Genomic DNA, 24641 nt, shown 5'->3' with positions numbered 1-24641 from the left:
AACATGTACTAAATGTGAAAGTTCTAAATGTGAAAGTTTTAAAATAAAGACAGTAAAGGAAAACATAGTTATTTTCATAACATTGGAATTTCTTAACTAGGACACAGAAAGTACTAGCTAGGGGGCCAGCACTGTGGCACAGTAGGTTAGGGGCCAACTGCAATGCTGGCATCCTATATGGTCACTAGTTTAAGTCCCAGCTACTCCACTTCTGATCCAGCTCCCTGCTAATGTGCCTGGGAAAGCAGCAGATGGCTTAAGTATTTGGGCCCCTGTCACCCACATGGGAAGCTTGGGTGAAGTTCCTGGCTCGTGACTTTCACCTGGACTAGCTTGGGCTGTTGTGGCCACCTGGGGAGTGAACCAGTGGATGAAAGATCTCTCTCTCTTTTCTGTTTCTCCCTTTCTCTCCATAAGCCTGCCTTTCAAATAAAATAAAACCTTTAAAAAAAGAGTACTAGCTGAAATACTAATAAGCTGGACTATATTAAAATTAAAATGTTCTTCTCAACAAAAGATACCATTAAGAGAGTAAAAAGGCAAGTCAGAGAATATGTGTAACATACATACATATTCAATAAAGGAATGATAAAGAAGGCCTATAAATTAATAAGTAAAAGGCAGTTAAGTCAACTATTTAAAAAAAGGAAAAAACTTTCAGACTTGAGCAGGCACTTTACAAAAAAGTGCTAGTGAAACAGCCAACAGAGATGAAGACAAACAACTTTATTAGTCATCAGAGAAATCAAGTGAAAATCACAAGGAAAGACAGCATTAAACACTCACAAGAGTGGCTATATAGAAAATATGACATTTGGTAAGGATGTGAAACGTTTAGAATTCTTTCTCCTATGCTGCTGGTGGAAGTATATATTGGTATACTTAAAATCCATTCCTAGATACACACTGAACAAAAACGGATATATATATTCAAAGTAGATATACAAGTGTTCAATGAAGCATTGTTTATAATTGCCAAATACTAGAAATAATTCCAAAATGTAGTTTTAAAAAATTTTTTAACAGGCAAAGTTAGACAGAGAGAGAGAGACAGAGAGAAAGGTCTTCCCTTTCCGTTGGTTCACCCCCCTAAATGGCCGCCACGGGCGGTGTGCTGCGCCAATCTGAAACCAGGAGCCAGGTGCTTCCTCCTGGTCTCCCATGCGGGTGCAGGGCCCAAGCACTTGGGCCATCCTCCACTGCCTTCCCGGGCCACACAGCAGAGAGCTGGACTGGAAGAGGAGCAACCAGGACAGAATCCAGCACCCCAACTGGGACTAGAACCTGGGGTGCCGGCGCCGCAGGCGGAGGATTAGCCAAGTGAGCTGTGGCGCTGGCCTCCAAAATGTATTTTAATAGAATGGATAAATATATTTAAATTGTGCTATAATCATATCACGGGAGAGCTGTAATAAACTACAACCAGACATAAGGAAGAACTCAAACTTAATGCTGAGTGAAAGAAGCCAGACACGGGGGCCTGTACTGTGGTACAGTGGGTTAAAACTTTGGCCTGTAGTGCTGGCATCCCATATGGTTCAAGTTCTGGTTGCTCCACTTCAGATCCAGCTACCTACTAATGTGCCTGGGAATGCAGAAGAGGATGGCTCGAGTCCTTGGGCCTCTACACCCATGTGGGAGACCTGGAAGAAGCTCCTAGCTCCTGACTTCAGATTGGCTAAGCTCCAGCCATTGTGGCCGTTTGGGGAGTGAACCAGTGGATGGAAGATCTTGCTCTATCTATCTCTACCTCTCTCTGTAACTCTGTCTTTAAAAGTAAATAAAAATAAATCTTACAAAAAAGAAAGAAGGAAAGAAATAAAGAAGCCAGACACAAAACAATATACATTGTGGTCGGCGCTGTGGCATAGTATGTTAAGTCTCCACCTGCAGCACTGTCACCAACATCCCCTAATGGCACTAGCTAGTTCGTGTCCAAGCTGATCTTTTTTTTTTTTTTCAATATTTTATTTATGTATTCAAGAGGTATAGTTACAGACAGTGAGAGGGAGAGACAGAGAGAAAGGACTTCCATCTGCTGGTTCACTCCCCAAATGGCTGCAACCTCCGGAGCTAAGCCAATAAGAAGCCAGGAGCTGGGAGCTTCTTCCAGGTCTTCTATGTGGGTGCAAGAGCCCATGGGCTTGGGCCATCCTCTAATGCTTTCCCAGGCCATAGCAGAGAGCTGGACTGGAAGAGGAGCAGCTGGGACTCGAACCGGCGCCCATATGGGATACTGGCACTGCAGACGAGGATTAAGCTACCATACAGCGCGCTGGCCCCTCTGTTCCTCTTCTGATCCAGCTCTCTCTGCTTACCCTATCGATGTCTGTAACTGTATCTCTTAAAGAAATACATAAAAAAATCTTTTTAAAAATCTAAAAAAAAGTACATATGATATGATTCCATTTATATAAAGTTCAAAAATAGGCAAAACTAATCTATGATGTTATAAACCAGAATAGTAGTTCTCATTGGGGGAGCTTTATAGGTACTGGTGTAATGTTCTCCTGGATACTGGTTACACTGGCATGACACTATGGGAGCCAGTTCAAGTCCCAGTTGTTCCACTTCCAATCCCTGCTGATGCGCCTGGGAAGGCAGCAGAGCCCCTGCACCCACATGGGAGACCCAGAAGAAGCTCTTAGCTCCTGGTTTCATACTGGTCCAGCTCCGACCTTGTGGCCATTTGGGGAAGGAATCAATGGATGGAAGATCTTGCTCTCTGTCTCTCTTCTCTCTTTCTCTGTAACTCTGCCATTCAAATGAATAAATAAAAATCTTAAAAAAAAAAAAAAAAGTTCACATAAAAAAAAGCCAGTAGTAAGAAGTTAATAGAGCCCAGTTTCAGCATTGTTTCCCAGGCCACGAGACACCTCTTTCCTGGGGCTGTCACAGTGTCACCAGCCCCTGGGGTGTTAGTTCTCCAACACCTGCTCCCTGACTGACAGTCATGCAGGGAAGAGCCTTGGTGGGGAGAGGTAAGCCCCAGGCCCCGGGGGACCCACAGGGACAACAGCTCCTTGGGTACCTGGAGAGAGGGGACGAGTGATAGGTCAAGTGGGTCTCCAAAGTTTGAGATCCTGGAAAACAACAGGTAGCTCGTATTTGTTTTAGTTTAGGATTAGTCAAGCTCCTGGATTGCGGAAGCCAGGAAATGTCACCCAGCTGAAGACTGGTGGCAGAGGCTGTTTTAAGGGGGCAGACTCCTGGGTCATGTCCTGGGGCTTTGGGGCCGGGCTGGCAGGGTCTGCCCTTTGTGCAGATCCTGACCCTGGTGCCTGTGAGGTTGGGGTCACCCCTTCCTTGGTCCTTGAATCAAAGCTGTTTGTATTTTATGTGTTTTCTATATTTACTCAGTTGTTTGAAAAGGAATAATAGAAATAAATTGTTTGCTTCAGGAAAAAAAAATAAGTTACTGGAGAAGAAGGAATTAAATACACTAAAGACAGGATTTGCAGCATGATTCCAGATCAAAATTGGATAGATGTCTTCCTGTCTTTCTATACTCTCAGGGCAACGACAATGCCAATGGGACTTTGATTCACCCAGGACAGGAAGAATGTCATTCCACCCAGCCTCTCAGGAGGAAGGGCAAAACGTCTTTAGAAGAATGTGACTTCTCTTATCTATTGGCTAAGTTTCTAGGCACATGCTCCCATTGCCAGGAGGCATAACCAAGGAACTGTAAATGAAGAAACTCAACATCCTTACAAAGGTATGAGGCTGACATATATAACATTACTGAGCCCAGGAAGAGAAAATTTTAAATAAATGCTGCTTTCCCAAGTATGTTGTATTCACACACAAGCTTTTCAAAAATTTTTACACCAAAATAAATTTGTCTCTTAATTCTGTTTTCCTACAAACTTTGTGAGGTGCCCTCATAGCCCAAAGATAAGCCAAAAGACTGGATTCACCCCTTAATGAGGAGAGCCAGAAATATGGATACTTAACTCAAGGCAGTACTCCTAACAAGCATCCCTATCTCCTATCTCAGGTCATCAATTTAAAGCCCAAGTGAACTATGGACTGGAGATCAACTAACTTTACTCCATAAATAATTACTGAGTTACCATATTGATGGAAGACTCTATCTTAGGTGTACATATGCAGAGGGAAGAAGGTTTCAAAGTAGAATCAGATCTGCTCTATGCTCAAAGTTAACATCAAGCAAGGTGGTAAATGATCAGTGCCAATAAACTAGAAGAATCCAGAAAGAGACAAGTTTACCCTTGACGACAAGAATAATAAGTAGCATTTAAATTAGGTGTGGAAGGATGGAGACGACTTTAAGGGCAAGAAGAAGAGTATCCAGATATTCCAGGCAAAGGCAGATGATGTGAGCAAAGTCAGAAACTGGAAAGCACAGACGAGGAATGAGCATTTATAATGCCTACTAGACGCCAGGCACTGTGCTAAACGAATTCTTCTACATAATTAATTGATGAGACTTAGAAAAGTTAGGTAATTTACTTTAGCCAGTTGACTGGCAAAACCAGGATTGAAACGCAGTTCTAATTCCAGGACTAGTGATCTTTCTAGTATATGTGAACAGTACAAGATAAAATGGAAAAGATGAAAGTTTACCAGGGCCCTGAAAACCTTTTATGTAGTGGTCATTGGGAATCAATTAATTTTTTCTTTGGTAGTACAATCAAAATCTTATTCAGTAATTATTTAAGAAAGATTTGAGGGGCCAGCATTATGGCGTAGCAGGTTAAGCTGCCACCTGCAGTGCTGGCATGCCATATGGGCTCCAGTTCAGGTCCTGGCTGCTCTACTTCTGATCTAGTGTGCCTGGGAAAGCAGTGTGTACCTGAGAAAGCAGTGTAGGATGGCATAAGTGCTTGGGCCCCTATGCGTACGTAGAACCCAAGGGGGCTCCTGGCTCCGGCCTGGTCCAGCCTCGGCCATTGCGGCCATTTGGGGAGTAAAGCAGTGGAAGGAGGTTCTCTCTGTCTCTCCCTGTCTCTTTCTCTCTGTGGCTCTGTCTTTCAAATAAATAAAATGGATCTTTAAAAAAATAAAAATAAAAAAGGGGAGGCCGCCATTGTGGTGCAGTGGGCTAAACCTCTACTGGCGGGGCTGACATCCCATATAGGCACTGGTTCATGTCCCAGCTGCTCCACTACCAATCCAGCTCTCTGCTCATGGCTTGGGAAAGCAGTGGAAGATGGCCAAAGTACTTGGGTCCTGTGTGGGAGACTTACAAGAAGCTCATGGCTCCTTGCTTTGGATTGGCCCAGCTCCAGCCTCTGCAGCCATTTAGGGAGTGAACCAGAGGATGGAAGACCTCTCTCTTCGTAACTCTGACTCTCAAATAAATAAATAAATAATTTTTTAAAAGAAAGATTTAAGAAGAAATGCTACAACTACGTTGGGAAGTATGGATTGAGAGCAGGAGATATTTCTTGAGAAAGATTATGAAAAAGAATACTAGAAGGGAAAATAGCCTGCCTCCAAAGTTTGAATGAAGGTCCCCAAGAGCAATTCTGATGCCCAACACAGAAGGGAGAATTAAAGAGAAAAGTTCATGGAGGAGAGAACAGCTAGTAAAGAGATGTTCCACCAGAACTCCTTGAAAGGCAGATTGTCACTACTACTCTGCTACCAGTGAACCCAGGATCTAGCACTGCGTTTCATGCACAATAGTTGGTCAATATGTTCTTGCGGAAGGGAGACAGAAAAACAAATAGTTCAAGGATTGGAGCAAGATTTTAATAATGTAACAAATAATAACAGGCGATGACTGAAACAACTGAAATGATGGGAATTTCAACAGAATGTAAATATGGAGAGTGAAGGCAGAGGACAGAAACCTAGAAAGTATCAAACATTCCCAATAATGACAAAAATAAGTAAAGAGGAACAGAAGAAAATATTCAGAAGTCAAGGGAAAAGGAAAGTTGAGCAAGGTCACTCCTTTGCAAAGGAGGTTTAAGAAACAGGAAGATAGAAAACAAGATTAAAAAGAGCTAAAGAGTAAGTGGCTGGTGAGGAAGTGAGCATACAGAATTAAGAGAACCATTCAAAAGGCGTGATCCCGAAAACAGGAGAACGAAGCTAATGGAGATGGTAAAATTATGATAGTATGCTCTAGGATGGGGAATCTGAAGATGTTTGAGGGTTGAAAGGGGATAGAAACAATCACACAGAGGAGTTGAGCCAAGTAAGAAGATACCTCTTCCTTTGAATTTGAAGCAAGAGAGGTAGTGATGGAAAATGGAGTAAAAGTGCTGAGCTAGAAAGGTATACAGTCATTCCTATTCTAAAACAGAGAAGGCAAAGGAGGAAAGAAAACTTCTCAGAAAGTCCTAACCATTACCAGGCAGCAGAAGCATCACACACTCTGCTTGGAGGTGCTACACAATGTCCCGATAAACAGCGCAGTGCTAAGGATGTGAACTGGGACTCATCCATCTCTGTATCTGGACCAGCTTAGCCTGGCATAAAGAAAACCCAGTAAATGTTGCTGGGAGGGAGTGTGAACAGGTAGGCAGGATATGGATGAATTAGTGGTTCATGTAGGCTGACATTTCTCCTATATTTCCCCTGATATTAAGGAACAGCTCTGGCTAGAGTCCTCCTTAAAAGCCCCCAGGAAGCTACCCTGAGAGCAGTACTATCATCACTACTGTCCCAAAAGAACTGTACCATACACCGGCGTCTTCCCTGGCAGGATGACGATAATGAGCTGCAGCCCTGAGTAGGTGTTCTTGAGATGCCGGAACATGGGCTCCACGCTGTCTGCCCCCTGCGCGTATTTGCAGAAGCAAGGCTGACCCTGGATAGGCATCCCTGCATCCTTGGAAATCTTCCGCAGCTGGTCTGTGAAGTTCCTGTAGTATGGTCAAGACAGGAGGCAGTAAGTCTCACTTTAACATCTCTAATCAAATGCCTCTGTCTTAGGTGCTCAGCATTATGAGGCACTGAGAGATTCTAACATGAATGAGAATGAACATAGCTAGTAGAAAAAATACATTTATAGTTGATTAACACGTGACAGAGCTTGTTAAGTGTTCAAAGGGATAAGCAGAGAGCTAAAGGAACCCAGAGAAGGGACCTGTGGGAATTATCAGGATCCCCACCTTATCCCAACCAAGCAGTCAACTCTTGTGCTCCATTACATGTCCAAAGAAATACACAGATGCCCTAGATAAGGTCTTTTTGCTCAAAACAAACGAGTTTGCAACAGTGATAGGAACACAGGAGATGCTCAATAAAAATGAGCTCTTTCCTGCCCTACTGGATCTTTAGAACCTAAGAGCTGACCAGTCAAGCTACATAAATACAGTACAGACTGAAGTGGGCAACAGAAAATGTGGTATGTGGATCTTGCATGTACATTAAGAGAAGCAATGTACAAACAGAGAGTAAAAGCAATTGTTTAGGAGATGTTACATGGCATATAAATATCTTGATAGTTTAGTACAAAACTAAGCCTAATCATATATTTAGTAAAGTACACACAAAAAAGGTAAATACAATATGATAGTGTCAGGCAAAATTTTAAATCATTTATGTACACATATTCACATTTATTTATACATATACAACTGGATAAAAAGGTTATAATAATTTATGACAATGACCATATCAGAAAGAACTGGGGGGAACAGGTGTTGTGGCACAGTAGGTTCAGCAACAACCATATCCCATATTAAGGTCCCAGCTTATTCAGCTCCCAGTCCAGCTCCCTGCAAATGTACCTAGGAAGGAAGGAGCAGATGATGGTCCAAGTGCTTAGCCTCCTGTGGCAGACCTGGAGCAGTTCCTGACTCCAACCTGGCCAAGTCTCAGCTATTGTGGCCAGCTGGGGAGTGAACCAGCAGATGGACGATAGCACATTCTCTCTGTAATTCTGCCTTTCAAATAAATAAAACTTAAAAGAAGGAAGGAAGGATGGTACTAAGATAAAGGATACACATGAGTGTCAAACTTATCTGTAGTATTTCATCTACTTTTTCATTAGAGAGAGAGAGATATCTTTCATTAGCTGGTTCATTCCTCAAATGCTCAGAACAGCTTGGGCCTGAGCCATGCTGAAAAACCAGGAACTCCAGGTGTCCCAAGTGGGTCCCAGGGGTCAAGCACTTGAGCCACTACCTACTATCTCCCAGGGTTCCCATCAGTAGGAACCTGGAATTGGGAGTAGAGCTGGGACTTGAATCCAGGTACCCTACATGGGATGTGGGCATCCCAAACACTATGCCAAATACCTGCCCCTCATTTACTGTAGAAAAAAGCATAAAGTAAATGTGATAAAATTCTGGAAGAAGGATACATGGATGCTTGCTATTATTCACTGCATTTGTTATTTAAATTTTTTGCAGTGGGGCTTGGGACACAGCAGGTTTAAGCCCCTGCTTGCCATGCTGGCATCCCATATTGGAGTGCTGGTTCAAGCATTGGTTTCTCTCCTTCCAATTCAACCTCCTGCTTATGTGCCTCAGAAGGCAGCAGAAGATGGCCAAGAACTTGGGCCCAAGGGGCCGGCGCTGTGGCGCAGTGGGTAACGCCCTGGCCTGAAGCGCCAGCATCCCTTATGGGCGCCGGTTTAAGACACAGCTGCTCCACTTCCGATCCAGCTCTCTGCTGTGGCCTGGGAAAGCAGGAGGATGGCCCAAGTCCTTGGGCAACTGCACCCATGTGGGAGGCCTGGAAGAAGCTTAAAAAAAAAAAAAAAGAACTTGGGTCCCTGCTACCTACTTTAGAGACCAGGAGGATGGAGTTCCTGGCTCCCAGCCTTGGCCTGGTCCAGCCCTGGCTGTCGCAACCATTTGGATAGTGAATCAGTAGATGGAAGCACTCTTTCTCCCTGTCCTTCAAATAAAATCTTTTAAAAAGAATTTAAAAATTTTAAAATAAATGCTAGAACAAATAAATACAACCTAACCATTGTACTACGAACTATTAAGAGTATTCTTTGGTGCATTGTATACAACTGCAGTGTAGCTATTAAAACAGCCCAATGTGTTACCAGATTTTATCAATAGTGGGTCTCTACTTCAAGGAAAGTGATATTCCAAATCATCTCTCTACTATAAGATCACATTTGCTATACTGTGTTCAGTGCTGGGGGCTGGAAAGTATTGGGAGATGTCTAGGATAGGAAAAATTTTAAAGCCTGTCCTAAAAGTGATATAATTAAAGTAATAGGGACTCTTTAGTCAGAAGAAAAATTCTAAGGGTTGAACCTGGAACTCCCTCATCCATCCCCAATTATCAATATCTCCAAGTCCATACCAGCAGCTTCCATGTCTTCCCCTGACCCCTAGCCCTTTCCATTGCAAAAGATGCCCTTTCTCTGTGCTCTGGATCTCATTCCCTCATACACATTTAGGAATGTTGCTCCATTTCTTTGCAGTTTCTCAGAGTTCTATTTTCAGCATATGTTTACTATGCATACTCTCCCTGGACATCTCATGTACTGCCATGGCTCAAGACTCAGAAATCTTTATCTTTAGCCCCAGATCATCCAATGGAGTATTACTGACCCACATGCACAAGCAACGTTCTTACTCCCTGATTATATGGGTCACCAGAAAAAGAGGATGCCTATTGAACTGACCCTTTCCAAGTCTAAGGCTAGGTTTAACAATACCTGGTAACTCAAAATGGTCAAAACAATGAATTGTTTCCCAAAAGAACTGGACAGGAGCTGGGGCCATGGGAGTAAGAGAGAAACATACAGAACAGAGTTACCAATGAGGTGACTATGGCCCAAAGGCAAAGGGCTGGCAGTCTTTTCATTATCACTAAGGGCCATCTCTCCAATGTCAAGCTAAGGGATAGAAGGAGCAAATAAGAACTCACTTAAGAGAAATTACATTTGTGATGGGGGTGGCTATGTATCTGAGGGTACAGGGGGACGAGGGAGAGCATGGATCCATCAACAGCTGCTAGAACTAATTCTCATGAATGCTGCAGGCCAGCTGTCTGCACTAGGGCACACGTCTCTATCATCCTTGTCACTAGCTATCCTCAGCCCCAGCATACACTGACCCCACTCCCCACCCACAGGGAATGAGAAGCCATCACTTTAAAAGACCACAAGAACCATCAAACTGTACACTTCAAGTAGGTGAGTTCTGCGGTATTTTAAACATATTTCAATAACATATTTTTGTTTTTTGTGAAGACTGCATGGGAATGGCCTGTGATTTCTCCACTCACTTATTCATTCCCTGGAGCCATTACTCCCTAACCTGTTTCCTTAAACCATTTGACTATATCACCTTCCTCTCTGATGCCACCCACACCCAGACCTTCAACCATGGTGACACAGAGGCCCTTACAATTCAGGTTCATCTACTTCACTTGGAAAAGACTGAAATAAATTCTGTGCACAAGGAGGACAGCTCAGAGGACTAGTGAAACAAGGTACTCTTTTTTTGTTTTCAATCAGGAACACATGTTTTGAAGCTCCTATCTGATTTGATCCCAACTCTGACACTTTTGATCATATGCAAACTTTGGACAAATTACTTAATCTCTTTGAGCCTCAGACTCCTGCAAATGGAAATATCACCACCTACTCACTGTAAAGATGAAACAAGAGAAGAAAAATTAGGTACCTAAGTACAATGTTGGCATAAACATTATAGTTTATTACTATTACCAATGATAATAACTACTAAAGAACAAAGTTTCCCTTAGGAGATTCATGCCCCCAAATCATCATCTAACCCCTTATCAAAGGCTCACAGCCACAGATTGACAGAAAGGACACAGGTGAAAGTCTGAGCCAGAAAGCTCAGGTAGGTAGAGTCAATACAGAAAGCCAAACTACTGGCCAATCTTAGCCCTTGGGAGACAGGGAGAGGCAGCTCTAGGGTCCTTCCCTCCCTTCCACCCCAACACCCAACCCTCCTTACTTGAGCACCTCTTCTCGACATTGTTTTTGGGGTGCGAAGCAGGCGATGGCCCAGACTTTGATCTCAATCCCATTGTAGAACTGTTTCCCCCGCATGTCCCAGACACCCTGGTTGGGTGTGGCAATGGCCCGGTTCTGGGGATAGACAGAGGGGGCGTCCAGGTGAGCCTCAGTAGAGTCAGGTAGGTAGGGGAACAAAATCCCCTGGCTGTACAACCCAACCACCCACATAGGCCCCAGAGATGTTGTCTGGCCCTGACCCTGCTCACCCGGCCGCCGTACTGCAAGATGGGCGCCGGCAGCACTCGCCCTGTCACCTCCGTCATGTCATCCTTCACTTTGATCCCAAATTCCTGGATGTAGGGATCTAGGTTGTAGCTGGCATTCTTCATCTGCAGGGCAAAAGGACGGGATCTCAGAAGAGTAGCAGTTTGGTAATACTGCTCACCCTCTGGGTTTCCAAAGAGAAAGTCCCGAAGAGAAGATAGGGATGGCAAGGAAGAGCCCTAAAAAAGTGGGAGAAGTAATACAGGAGGAGAGAGGAGATAGGAAACAAAGTAGCTCCAGGGTCAGGAGGCAAGAGCAGCCCTGTGGAGTCCCAGGCAACAACTCCAGACTTGGGTCAACTACTGGAGGGTTACTGGGGCACAACAGCATGTTTGCTAGCAAGGGCTCTAAGGACTGAGGAAGTGAGCATGCATGTCTGTGCAGTCCCACTGACCAGGCGACTGATCTCCTCCTGTCTGTCTGGGGCCGACCGAGCCGTAGCCTTTATCATGGTCGAAGTCTGGTTGTCAGTCAGTTTCTTAATGCAGCGCTGCCCAGCCACAATGTTACAGACCTGAGGAAAGGAAAAGGACAGGTAGCTCTGGCTCCAGAGTCCCACAGTAAGGAAACAGACCTTGGCTATCAGCCATGGGAAGGGGACTGCAAAATTCCTTGTGCACACATATATTCTCCTTTGAGTTTTACTTGACAGATACATTGGAAAATAATAATGTACAATGCAAAAGGTAATACAACCACTTTATGATTAAACAGCTGAAATCCAGAACCGTATCTGGACTCAGGTCACATATGTTAAATAAAAACAGTAACAATCTTACAGAGTTGTCGAGATCAAATAAAGTTAAAAACTTAAGGCAAGGACAACAGTTCTGGGACATAGTAAACACTTAACTTTTAGCATACAATTATTTTTTTTTTTTTTTTTTTTTTAACAGGCAGAGTGGACAGTGAGAGAGAGAGAGAGACAGAGAGAAAGGTCTTCCTTTGCCGTTGGTTCACCCTCTAATGGCCGCCGCGGTAGCGCGCTGCGGCCGGCGCACCGCGCTGTTCCGATGGCAGGAGCCAGGTGCTTCTCCTGGTCTCCCATGGGGTGCAGGACCCAAGCACTTGGGCCATCCTCCACTGCACTCCCTGGCCACAGCAGAGAGCTGGCCTGGAAGAGGGGCAACCGGGACAGGATCGGTGCCCCGACCGGGACTAGAACCCGGTGTGCCGGCGCCGCAAGGCGGAGGATTAGCCTGTTGAGCCACGGCGCCGGCCTTAGCATACAATTATTATTTACCAAAGGACCAAGTATGGAACTCTTTTGAATACTGAAAAACGCAGTATACACAAGTTAGATTCCTAAGGCAACTCTCTCCAGTGGTAGCAGTTAGTTGTTCCATCCTGCAACCCACCAGGAAGACCATAGATGGTTCTAAACTCTTTTTTTTTTTTTTTGACAGGCAGAGTGGACAGTGAGAGAGAGAGACAGAGAGAAAGGTCTTCCTTTTTGCCGTTGGTTGGTTCACCCTCCAATGGCCACTGCGGTAGGCGCGCTGTGGCCGGCGCACTGCGCTGATCCGATGGCAGGAGCCAGGTGCTTCTCCTGGTCTCCCATGGGCTGCAGGGCCCAAGCACTTGGGCCATCCTCCACTGCACTCCCTGGCCACAGCAGAGAGCTGGCCTGGAAGAGGGGCAACCGGGACAGGATCGGTGCCCCGACCGGGACTAGAACCCGGTGTGCCGGCGCCGCAAGGCGGAGGATTAGCCTAGTGAGCCACAGCGCTGGCTAAAAAGGTAAATTTAATATAAAATGTTTTTGATTAAAATGGTAAAATTTACTATAATTTGAAAAAAAGGACTAAGGCAGGAATGAACCACAATTTGAACATGAACAAAAGCTTTTGGTGATACTTTTGCTGGCATAGATAACTGTTTAAGGAAGACATAAATGTAGACTGGAAGTACTGGCTATTTCTAGTCTTTAGCTGTAGAGATTCAAATAATCCATATTGTTCTCCTTAAAATCTTCTAATGGATCCCTGTTATAATCAGAATAAAATTCCACCTGGACAGTAATTGGAATGCTTATTCATTGTTGATGGGAATGTAAAATGGCATCGCCATGGCAGCTCCTTCAGATGATAAACACAGTTATGTATGATTTCACTCTTAGTATATACACAACAAAATGAAAACATGCTCACACAGACACACGTGTATGAATCTTCACAGCAGCATTACTCATAATAGCCAAAAAGTGGAGACAACTCAAATGTCAATCAACTGATGAACAAAATGTGATCCTTCTAGGGGCCAGCGTTGTGGCACAGTGGGTTAAGCTACCACCTGCAACACCAGTATCCCATATGAACGTCAGTTCAAGTCCCAGCTGTTCCACTTTGGACCCACTCCCTGTTAATGCTCCTGGGAAAGCAGCAGAAGATGGACTGAGAATATGGGCCCTTGACACCCATGTGGGAGACATGGATGGAGTTCTAGGCTCCTGGCTTTGGCCTGGCCCAGCCTTAGTCATTATGACCACTGACTTGAGAAGTGAACCTGCAGATGGAAGACATTTTCTCTCGCTCAATTTTTTTTTCTTCCCTTCTTTCTGTAACTCTGCCTTTCAAAAAAAAGAAAATGTGATACATCTATACAATGGAACAATATGGATGAAACTTAAAAACATGCTAAATGAAAGAAGCCAGCCACAAAAGGACACATGTTACATTATTCTATTCATATTATATGCCAAAATAGGTGAATAGATAGAAACAAAAAGTAAATTAGTAGTTACTAAGGGAATGGCAAGTGACTGATAATAAGTATGGTTTTATGGAGGTGATGAAAATGTTTTGGAAATAGGTGGTGGTGAAAGTCTATGAACATATGAATTGCATATTTAAGAGAATAAATTTTATGGTATGTGAATGGTATCTTGGTACTGCCATTGCCGTTGGTTTACCCCCCAAATGGCTGCTATAGCTGGTGCACTGAGATGATCCAAAGCCAGGAGCCAGGTGCTTCCTCCTGGTCTCCCATGCGGGTGCAGGGACCCAAGCACTTGGGCCATCCTCCACTGTACTCCCGGGCCACAGCAGAGAGCTGGACTGGAAGAAAAGCAACCAGGACAGAACTGGTGCCCCAATCGGGACTAGAACCTGGTGTGCCGGTGCCGCAGGTGGAGGATTAGCCAAGTGAGCCATGGCTCGGGCTGGTACTGTCATTCTTAAAAAAAGAAAAACAAAAAACAAACAAAAAAAAACACCTGGCTATAACAGCTTATGTGATTTAAACCTACATCTCTAGCCTCTAATTTTTTTTTAAGCATCATCTTCTACTTTTCCCCTCATCTAACACATTTGAGACACCAAGGCCCTCTATCTATCCCTGATTTAAAGCCCTTGGATTTGTTATTCCTCCTACCAGGAAAGTTCTTCCCTCAGGTTGTTACAGGTTGGTAACCAGAATTTGGTACCAGCTTAAATGTCTCCCAAAAGAGATCTTGCTTGACAACAAAAATTTAAGTAGTTCTCTATCCCCTTTACCAGTTTTATTATTCTTAATGCACTTATCACCCTCTGAAAGTATATTATGTGTTTATCAATTAAAATTGTCTTCTAGGATGACAGCTAAGACTTTTATCTCCATATTCCTGGAACCTAAAAAGAATATCTGACCCATAGTAGGAGCCCAATAAATGCTTGTTAAATAAACAATAAAATTCAAGATCTAAGCCATTACATGAATTATTCACCTTGTAAACCATTGTTTAAACAGAAATAACGTTAATTGGCTAGCAAATCGCAGTTTGCAGTAGATACCATCTAGTATTTACTTAGCTGGGATCATCCCTAAAGGCTTCTGTTGATACTTCAGAGAATAGACTGCCTTCCTCCCACTGTCTGTGCATCAACAGCTATTAAACAAGTCAAGAGTTCTAGACTATGGGGAACTCCTCTCTCCCCTCAGATTCATTCTGACAGCCTAGAAACACACAGAAAGCTTGAGCTTTAGAACAAGCCACCTGACTCCTGCTACTGAAATAAAGAAGACAATCCAGGCTAATGCTTCTCTATTTGTAAATGTGCATCTGAGTTCACTTTGGATCTTGTTAAAAAATAGAGTCTGACTCATAGATATGGGTAGAGCCTGAGATTCTGCATTTTAAACAAGTTTCCAGGTGATGTCTGTTGGTATCCTGACACTATTTTTTTAATAGAACAGAACTAGCTAATAAAGCAATCAGCAGTAACTTCTCTTTAGACATTGTAGTTACCATATGTAAAACCAAATACAGTCCAATGATTCTGCATTTGTATTCTATGACTTAAAAAACATTACTATTCTTTCATAGCAGAATTTCAAAGTCTTCTGAAATATCATAGTATGACAAATCTTGGAGCTAAAACTTTTTCAAAAGGAACACATTAATCCCAGGGGAAATAGAATTTACATTATATGTAATGTTCTTCTCCATTTTCTATAGAATCAAATACACCTGTATCTCAGATCACTTAAGGATCCCCAGTTCCAGATAGCAGGAAAAGAGAAAGTAAGAGTACATAAGTGTGGGTATCTGAAACCTCTGAATGAATACTTATTTATTAAACACTAAATACAGCTTGTACTTCTGCCTGGCAGTCCTGAAAAGACATGAGTAGTATAGGGGATAAGAAAGGAATTCAGTAGGGAAGAACGAGGCCTAGATTTCATAGGAGAATTACCTTACACCTTCTCAGAATGTCAAGTTTCCTAAATTTAAAGTGCGAATGACAAACTACCAATGGAAAACAGACCTCTGATGACCAGAGTTCAGGTACAATGCCTGTTCTCCAGCCCAGCCGGTACTTGGCAGCCTCACCTCTAGGGGCAGGTAGGTATGCTTTTGTTCCTGGCCAACTTGCAGGCAGGGCAGATGGGGATACTTGAGCTGAAGGTTGTATTTCTGCTTGAAATACTGTGCCACTGTACACTCCACAGTCTGTCCACTCTCCAGCTGCAAGGGAAACCTGTTTGGAAGAAGGGAAAGGCAGTGTCACAACCCAGCATTCAATCCAAACTCTCTAGATTTACAGCTGTGGGAAGCCTCACACTATGCTCCATCATCCTACCCGACATCTTTGAACATTGCTACTCACGGGAATGGCTCCAAAGAAGGAGTCAAAGACTTGAGAGGCAAGTCAAAGATCAGAGCCATATTGGATTAATCTTTATTTCTAATGTTGAGCTTAAAGCCTGACACACAGTGGGTATTCCTAGTCCAGCGTGACCTGAAGTGAAAAATGGGAATGGAATCACTGCCAATTTTTCCAAGATTAAGCCGAGGAGCTTGGCTTCCTTTTTCTGGGAGGAAGAACCAATTGGGAGGGATTCTAACACTTACAGTAGTACACAGGAACCCGCAATGAGCTTGCTCCACAGAAAAGGCCCAAGAAGGAAAGAAAGTGATCTAAAAGGCATCAACAGATCTGGGAAGGCATGGGCGGGGTGAAGGATTCCCACAGCTTATCTTCAAAACAAGGCCAGCCTTGGCTCACTTGGGGGGTGGGGGTGGATATAGGGAGTAAGGAAAATGTGTCTGAAAATCTCAGCCCTCGTTCATGGACAGTACCCCTGTCAACTTACGTCTGATGGCTAGCAGGACGGCGGGTAACATTACACACGCGGTATTTCCTCTTCATCTGTCCACAGTGGGTCACTTCCACCTTCAGGCCTGAGACACACACACTGCTTGTCAGGGTTAGAACAGCTTGCTCATGTGCCCAGGCTTGGTCTTTCCCCTGAACATATCCCAAGGGGATTTCCTTTTAGGACTAAAGAGAAAGCAGCAACGCTTCCCCTCCCCAGCTGGTTGGGTCCTCACCCTTGATCTCCTTGGTGAAGCGAACACGCTGCGAGTCCGTGAGGGGCTTGGGCTGCTCGTCTATGTTCCTGATGTCCAGCACCTCACACATGAACTCAATCACTGGTTGTGCCTTGTAGAAAGCAGTGGCTGAGACTGTGGGGACAGGGTAAGGATGGCTCAGCTCAGGCCCTGTCTTCCGGAATCAATGGAGCTACTATAATTTACACCTTTTTCCTTATAGGGTATTGGGATGGGGGGCAAGGGGTGCCAGGGCTGTTGGATTAGACTAGGATTGTGGTAGTAGAACTGGGAGGGATGAGGCTGGGAGTGTGGTCACTGGACTTGGGGTGCCCCTGGCTCCATACTCTCCCCACTCACCATCAATGTTGAGCATCATCTTCCACATGGCTGGGCGCACAGACTGGTGAAAGCCGAACCAGACCTCGCGCCCACCCCCCAGCGGGTGGTAGTAGCCCTCAGGCGGTGAGAAGAAGGAGCGGCCCACAGGGGTGTACCTGGCAGGGACAGGCAGAGAACTGGTCCCTCGGGCACAGGCCCCCACCCTGTGAGGCATCCTGGGCACGGAGGAGCCCTGGCCTGGAAGGCAGGACACCAGGGCTTTAATGCCAGCTCTGATCCTTTACTAGTTATATGACTGACCTTGTGCAAATCTCTACCTTTTCTCTGCCCTGCAGGGACAGATGGGGTGAGGCCCAAAGATATCTAAGGACAGGGCCAGGGCTTTAAACTATTTAAACACAGATGTACACTTGCCTGGCAAACAGTAGGACTTTAAGTAATTTTGTTCTTTGAATGGCACACTGTGGGACCCTATTACGCATTCCTTCCCCTCCTCCCCCAACAGCACTTCTGCCAACACCAGTAGCCCAGATACTAACTATACCCAGTACCTCATAGATGCCAGATGTCTCATGGCCACATCCAGGGCTTGCACAGACTCCAGGGGAACAGGGATCTGGCCACTGACCAAGGCCTCATGCAGCATGCGCCAGCTCACAATGGCTAGCCACTTGATGGAGACCTTAAAGATTCGATCCTTTCCTTCCCCAGGGATTGTCACCTCAAAGTCGACCTTCAGGAGAGTAAGAGAAGTGAAGGACTGCCAACACTTTGCCACAGAACCAGCATTCCCTGCCCCAACTATGCCTGTTCCGTGGATTTGCCAACTATGGATTTGCTCCACAGTTGATGGGGCACACAAGGAAGATCACACAGTTCAGCCCTTTAGTTTCCAGTTATCTTGGCTCAGTGCTTCTGTCCCTCTCAGCTATCAGGAAATCCTCTAGGTCTATTTTAAGTCAATCTCAGTCTGTTTATGAAATTAAACAGCATGTACCCACCCATGATTAAAACACACTTTTGCAGCACAAAAGAAGAAAAGGATCTTTGGACTACCAGGCTCCAGATGGGTTTATGTGAGCATTATTCTACCCCAGACTCCTGACACAGGCCTTGCCTGACTCCCAACCTTACCCGTTCGTTGCCAATGGGCAGTGCTGTGACAGTATAAATGTTCTTCTTTCCATCATACACGGGCTTGCGATCACCAAAGATCTGAGGCTTGAAATGCTGGACCATGTATTCCACCACTTCCCTGTGGGGGATAGGAGTGGCCTGTAGAAGCTGAGAGACTACCACTTCAAGATTTTGGAAGGAACCCAATGTCCAGGCAATGTCCCATCTACTATATTTGCTCCTAACATCTACTCTGACGGTATTCTCAAACTTCAGCATTGCTCTGAAACAACTACACACCGTTAAAATGCAGATTCTGACCCGGCAGGTCTATAGCACAACCTGAAATTTGTGTTTCTAACATGCTACCAGGTACTACTGCTGATCCTTAGTTCACCAAGGCTCTAACAGACCTAACAGAGTGGGTAAGGGTGCCTTATGAGAAGAGAAGGAGGTTGAGGAGAGACAGGCTTGATCCCAAGGTCTATCCAGAATCCAGGCTGCTCCAATCCCAGTTTGATAAGAAAACACGGTAGAAAGGGAAGGAACCTGAGCTGAATACAAATAAATTATGGAAGACCGTCATCTCTTCCACCTCTCTAAAGCCCCTAGTTCTCCAATCCTGTTTTCTCTCTATTAACCATCTCCTACCTTGATTTCACTTCCTGTCCTTATCACGTAGATCCCAGCCCTTCCAAACACATGACCTCTCTCCATTCTGAACCAAAGGTTTTGAGTACTACTAGTTAAAAACACTCAAGGTGGGGGCCGGCACTGTGGTGTAGTGGGTAAAGCTGCTGCCTACAGTGCCAGCATCCCATATGGGCACTGGTTCAAGCCCCGCTGCTCCACTTCTGATCCAGCTCTCTGCTATGGCTGGGAAAGCAGTAAAAGATGGCCCAAGTGCTTGAGCCCCTGCACCCAGCCGTTGTGGACAATTAGGGAGTAAACCAGCAGATGGAAGACCCCTCTCTCTCTCTCTCTGCCTCTCCTCTCCCTGTGTTAACTCTGACTTTCAAATATAAAAAAAAAAAAAAAAAAAAAAATTCAAGGGGCCGGCGCTGTGGCATAGCAAGTAAAGCCACTGCCTGCAGTGCCAGCATCCCATATGAGTGCTGGTTTGAGTCCCGGCTGCTCTACTTTCGATCCAGCTTTCTACTATGTCCTGGGAAAGCAGTAGAAGATGGCCCAAGTCCTTGGGCTCTTGTACCTGCATGGGAGACCCGGGGAACCTCCTGGCTCCCAGCTTTGGATCAGGGCAGTTCTAGCTGTTGTAGCCATTTGGGGAGTGAACCATCGGATGGAAGCGCACGCGCACTCTCTCTCTCTGCCTCTGCCTTTCTGTAACTCTTTCAAATAAATAAAATAAATGTTTAAAAAAATTAAAACACTCAAAATGGTGCACTGGAACAACCATGGTACATGATTTCAATCCCAATTAGGCTTGTGCTGCCTAGCAATCTTTATCATATGCCTGATTATTCCCAACCCTCACAGACTATGCTAAACCTGCGTTTCAACCATCCTTTAACTCTAGAAACCATTCTTGCGGCTGGCGCTATGGTAAAGCCATCACCTGCAGTGCCAGCATCTTATATGGGCACCAGTTCAAGTCCCAGCTGCTCCACTTCTGATCCAGCTCCTTGTTAATGTGCCTGGGAAAGCAGTGGAACATGACCCAGGTCCTTGGGCCCCTGCACCCACATGGGAGACTCAGAAGAAGCTCCAGGTTCCTGGCTTTGGATCAGCTCAGCTTTGGCCATTGCAGCCATTTGGGGAGTGAACCAGCAGATGAAAGACACTCCCCCCCATATATATTCTTACATAATAATATTATTATATAATATATTATATATGATGTTATATTACAACAAAAATATAATTATATAATATAGTAACACATTATTATATATGTTATATATTATATGTAATATATCATATATTATACATTATATAATATATAATTATATATTATAAATTATATGTAATTTATATATAAATAAGTATATTATTATAAAGTACATATATTATATATTACAATATATTATATCATTATTATAATCTTTGCCCCCTCCCTCTTTGCCTCTCTGTAACTCTGTCTTTCAAATAAATAAATAAATCTTAAAAAGAGGAGGAGGAAGAAGAAGAAACTATTCTTGCCTACCATCAAAAAGCAGCTCTAATATCCCTGGAGACTAGAGGACAGCAGGCAAGCCACCCTCAAATTCTGAGACCTACATACAAACATATTTACTTACACATGAATGTTTTTTCACTCCCTTGAAGTGCCCCTTCTATATAGAATTGTTAACATATGAAAATATATTGTTTCTCATCAGAGATTAACAATTCAAAATTAGACTGTTTATCAGAATGACAAAGATGAAAAAAATCTGATATGTAGGATTGATGCAGGTAGGTGAAATGGTCACTGTAACACCTTGCTTATGGGAATATAAATTGGTCCAACTAACTTTTTAAAAACTGACACTATCTTAAACTTGAAAATGTATTGAGCCAGCAATTCCACTCCCAGAAATGTATCCTTCAGGAACACTGATATGAGTGCAAAAATGTATCTGTATATAATATTCAACACAGTTTCATTTTTACAGAAGTCTAGACCCACCTAAATGGGCCTTAATAGATTTATTAAATGAGTTGCAAACAAAGCCATTCAGTGGAACTCTTATAGAGAGCTATGCAAAAAGAATGACAGACCCGTGTGAACTGATATGCCAAGGAACTGCAAAAAATTTATTTTCATTTTTATTTAAAAGACAAAGACGGCTGGCACTGTGGCTCAACAGGCTAATCCTCCACCTAGCGGCGCTGGTACACCGGGTTCTAGTCCCAGTCGGGGCACCAGATTCTGTCCCGGTTGCCCCTCTTCCAGGCCAGCTCTCGGCTATGGCCAGGGAGTGCAGTGGAGGATGGCCCAAGTGTTTGGGCCCTGCACCCCATGGGAGACCAGGAGAAGCACCTGGCTCCTGCCTTTGGATCAGCGCGGTATGCTGGCCACGGTGCGCCGGCCGCAGCGTGCCGGCCGCGGCAGCCATTGGAGGGTGAACCAACGGCAAAGGAAGACCTTTCTCTCTGTCTCTCTCTCTCACTGTCCACTCTGCCTGTCAAAAAGAAAAGACAAACACATAGACAAAAACTAATTTTCCATTCTCTGGTTAACTTCCCAAATTCCTGCAATGGCCAGGCCAAAGCTAAGTACCCAGAACTCAACTTGGGTCTCCTACTTGGATGGCAGGGACCCATGTACTTGAGCCATAATCTGCTACCTTGCAGAGAGCATTAGCATTAGCAGGAAACTGGATGTGAAGCTAAAGAGCTAGGACTTGAACTAAACACTTCAACATGGGAAGCAGGCATCCTAAGCAGCATCTTAACCATGGTGCCAAAAGCCCACTCAAGACCCTATATTTTGCCGGTGCTGTGGCGTAATGGGTAAAGCTGCCACCTGCAGTGCCGCCATCCCATATGGGCGCCGGTTCGAGTCCCAGCTGCTCCACTTCCAGTCCATTGCTCTGCTATGGTCTGGGAAAGCAGTGGAAGATGGCCCAAGTCCTTGGGCCCCTGCACCTGCATGGGAGACTCAGAAGCTCTTGTCTCCTGGCTTCGGATAGGCTCAGCTCTGGCTCAGTTGTGGCCAACTGGAGAGTGAACCAGAGGATGGAAGACCTCTCTCTCTCTGTCTCTACCTCTCTGGCCACTGTAGCCAATTGGGGAGTGAACCAGAGGATGGAAGACCTCTCTCTCTCTCTGCCTCTCCTTCTCTCTCTGTGTAACACTGTCTTTCAAATAAATAAATAAATCTTTAAAAAAAAAAGACCCTATATTTTGTGCATTTAAACAATCATTATCTGAAGTGGGTTTTAGTCTAGCAGTTAAAGACACCTGTGTCACACATAGAAGTACCTGGGTTTAATTTTGAGCTCTGGCTCCTGACTCCAGCTCAAGTAACTGGATTCTTACCACTCTGGATTTAGTTCCCAGCCTTGGCCTTCACACACATTTGGGAAATGAACCAGCAGATGGGAGTTCTCCATCTTCCTCTTAAGTTAAAAAATGTTTTTAAATATTATATATGGTTTGGGGAGTGAACCAACAAAAGGAAGACCTTTCTCTCTGTCTCTCTCTTTCACTGTCTATAACTCTACCTGTCAAATAAAAAATTATCAAAAAATATTATATATGCATGTATGTTTGTGTATGCACAGAAAAATCTGAAAGCACTAAGGAATGGTAACGAATAATGACTCTGGGGGAAGGAACTGAGAGATGGGAACCAAGGTAATAAGGAGACATTCCTCACTGCACTCTTCTTGAAAAACTAAAAATTTTTAAATACTCTATATACAGTCTCAACAGGTTAGTTTTAGAAGGAAATACTATTTCTGCTTAAGGCTAATCTCTTCGACTGTGCATCCTGCAACATACTCCTGCCTCAGCAAGGACAATTCATCTGGTGCTTCCCTTTGTTCTACAACTGTTAACTTCTCTACTAGCCCCTTCTCCTCAATCCACAAACTATCCATGTCTTATTCTTAAACTTGTTCATTCATTCATTTCAACATGTTGAAATACGCTAGGCACTACACATGGCCTTTATAGTCTTCTCTAGTCAACATATTTTCTCTCTCCAGTGGACTGCTAAGTTACCTGGAAAAAAGCTATCTGTCCTCACTGCTCCAACCACATTACCATCCCTTATTCGTTACCTCACTATAATTAGATTAGTTCAACTACTCTACTGAAATTGCTCTGACAAAAACCAATTGTCTTGTTTTTTTTTTTTTTTTTAGAATTATTTTATTTTATTTGAAACACAGAGTTACAGACAGAAGTAGACCCAGAGAGGTTTTCCATTCTGCTGGTTCACTCCCCAGATGACCACGACCAGAGCTGAGCTGATCCGAAGCCAGGAGCTTCTTCTGGGTCTCCCACGTAGGTGCAGGGGCCCAAGGACTTGGGCCATCTTCTACTGCTTTCCCAGGCCACAGTAGAGAGCTGGATTGGAAATGGAGCAGCTGGGACTTGAACCGGTGCCCTGTGGAATGCCAGTGCTGCAGGCTGGGGCTTTAACCAACTGTACCACAGTGCTGACTCCCCAACTGTCTTCTAATAGTTATACGTAATGATTTATTTTTGCACTTATCTTCCTGGCATCTCCTCCTCAAAAAATTTCTTGGATTTGGTGATACTATCCCCTACTGGTTTTCGTTGTACTTTTCTTGTCCCTCTTTCAAGGTTCTGAGACTTCTGGGCTTAGTGGCTTAAAGGTGTATCACTTACCTGTTAACTCTGCGAGGACACTTATCAGGCTTGATGTCCACCTCGTAGTGGTAGACGTCGATCTTAGGTATGTCCACCTCAAAGTAATTGGCCAGGAGCTTGATTGGCTTCCCCACAGTGCCAATGCCAGGCCGGCGAGGTGCCTGGAACACCTGCTGCAGGGGGGGCAGGTAGGCACCTGCAGCTACAAGACAAAGAGGCTAGTAAGGGTAGAGTCTGGCATTCTCCTAGCTACTCTGATCAGAGAAGGCATGAGGTCTCCTAGTTCTAGGAGTGGGAGAGAATAGGGAAAGCCTCTTTCCGCTATTCAACACACTGAGGGCTTCCACTAACTCACACATCCCAGGCTCACTCTTTTTTTGTGGTTTGTTTTTTTAATCTCTCTCCATTTAGGGAAATTATCCTTATTATCTACCACAAATTTTTCAAGTGAATAAATAATAAGCTACTATTAGAGGTTAAGCAGAGGGGCTACATATGGGTCCTAGTAACAAAACTCTTTATTCCCTCTATTGGTTTAAGAGGTCTACCTCCGCCAGGGATCTAGCACACCAAGAATGCCCTACTCTCTGCCAGCCAGATGGTCATATCACACGTCATCATCCAGAGCGCCTCTGCAATGGAGGCAGGAGGAAGAGTCAAAGGTGGCCCAGCTGGGGAGGGCAGAGACAGTATTTAAGAAAGGATTAAGGTAACTAAATAGTTAGGGTTTGAGAGAGAGAAAAGTTTAAAAGGATAGAATCTGGAGACTCAGAAAAGGAGAGGTTGAAGTAGGAGGCCGAAGAAGGGGCCACAACAGAAAAGGGCTTGAAATGGCCATGGGGAAGGAGGAGGCTAGGGCAGGAGGGCAGCAAGGTCGCG

The 24641-nt window shown here is 44.4% G+C and overlaps 1 protein-coding gene across 3 annotated transcripts in view; it reads right to left on the bottom strand.

The window, feature by feature from the left end:
- The window catches only part of AGO1 (argonaute RISC component 1), a 41697-nt gene that overhangs the window by 12520 nt on the left and 4536 nt on the right, over nt 1-24641 (bottom strand). For 2 of the 3 annotated variants that reach the window (XM_062190951.1, XM_062190949.1), the window contains exons 2-12: nt 23781-23964; nt 18495-18615; nt 17912-18093; nt 17379-17515; nt 17019-17153; nt 16781-16868; nt 16017-16164; nt 11601-11720; nt 11140-11271; nt 10881-11014; nt 6658-6842 (exon numbers count right to left, since the gene is read on the bottom strand). In XM_062190951.1, the coding sequence (XP_062046935.1) occupies nt 6658-6842; nt 10881-11014; nt 11140-11271; nt 11601-11720; nt 16017-16164; nt 16781-16868; nt 17019-17153; nt 17379-17515; nt 17912-18093; nt 18495-18615; nt 23781-23964 (1566 nt within the window). The remainder of the gene's footprint in view (nt 1-6657; nt 6843-10880; nt 11015-11139; nt 11272-11600; nt 11721-16016; nt 16165-16780; nt 16869-17018; nt 17154-17378; nt 17516-17911; nt 18094-18494; nt 18616-23780; nt 23965-24641) is intronic. The other variant, XM_062190950.1, reaches the window with a different exon arrangement.

This window comes from Lepus europaeus, chromosome 5 (assembly GCF_033115175.1).
Source record: "Lepus europaeus isolate LE1 chromosome 5, mLepTim1.pri, whole genome shotgun sequence".
Lineage (NCBI taxonomy): Eukaryota > Metazoa > Chordata > Mammalia > Lagomorpha > Leporidae > Lepus > Lepus europaeus.
Note: the sequence above shows the minus strand (reverse complement) of the source record. Positions and strands in the feature narration are given on the sequence as shown.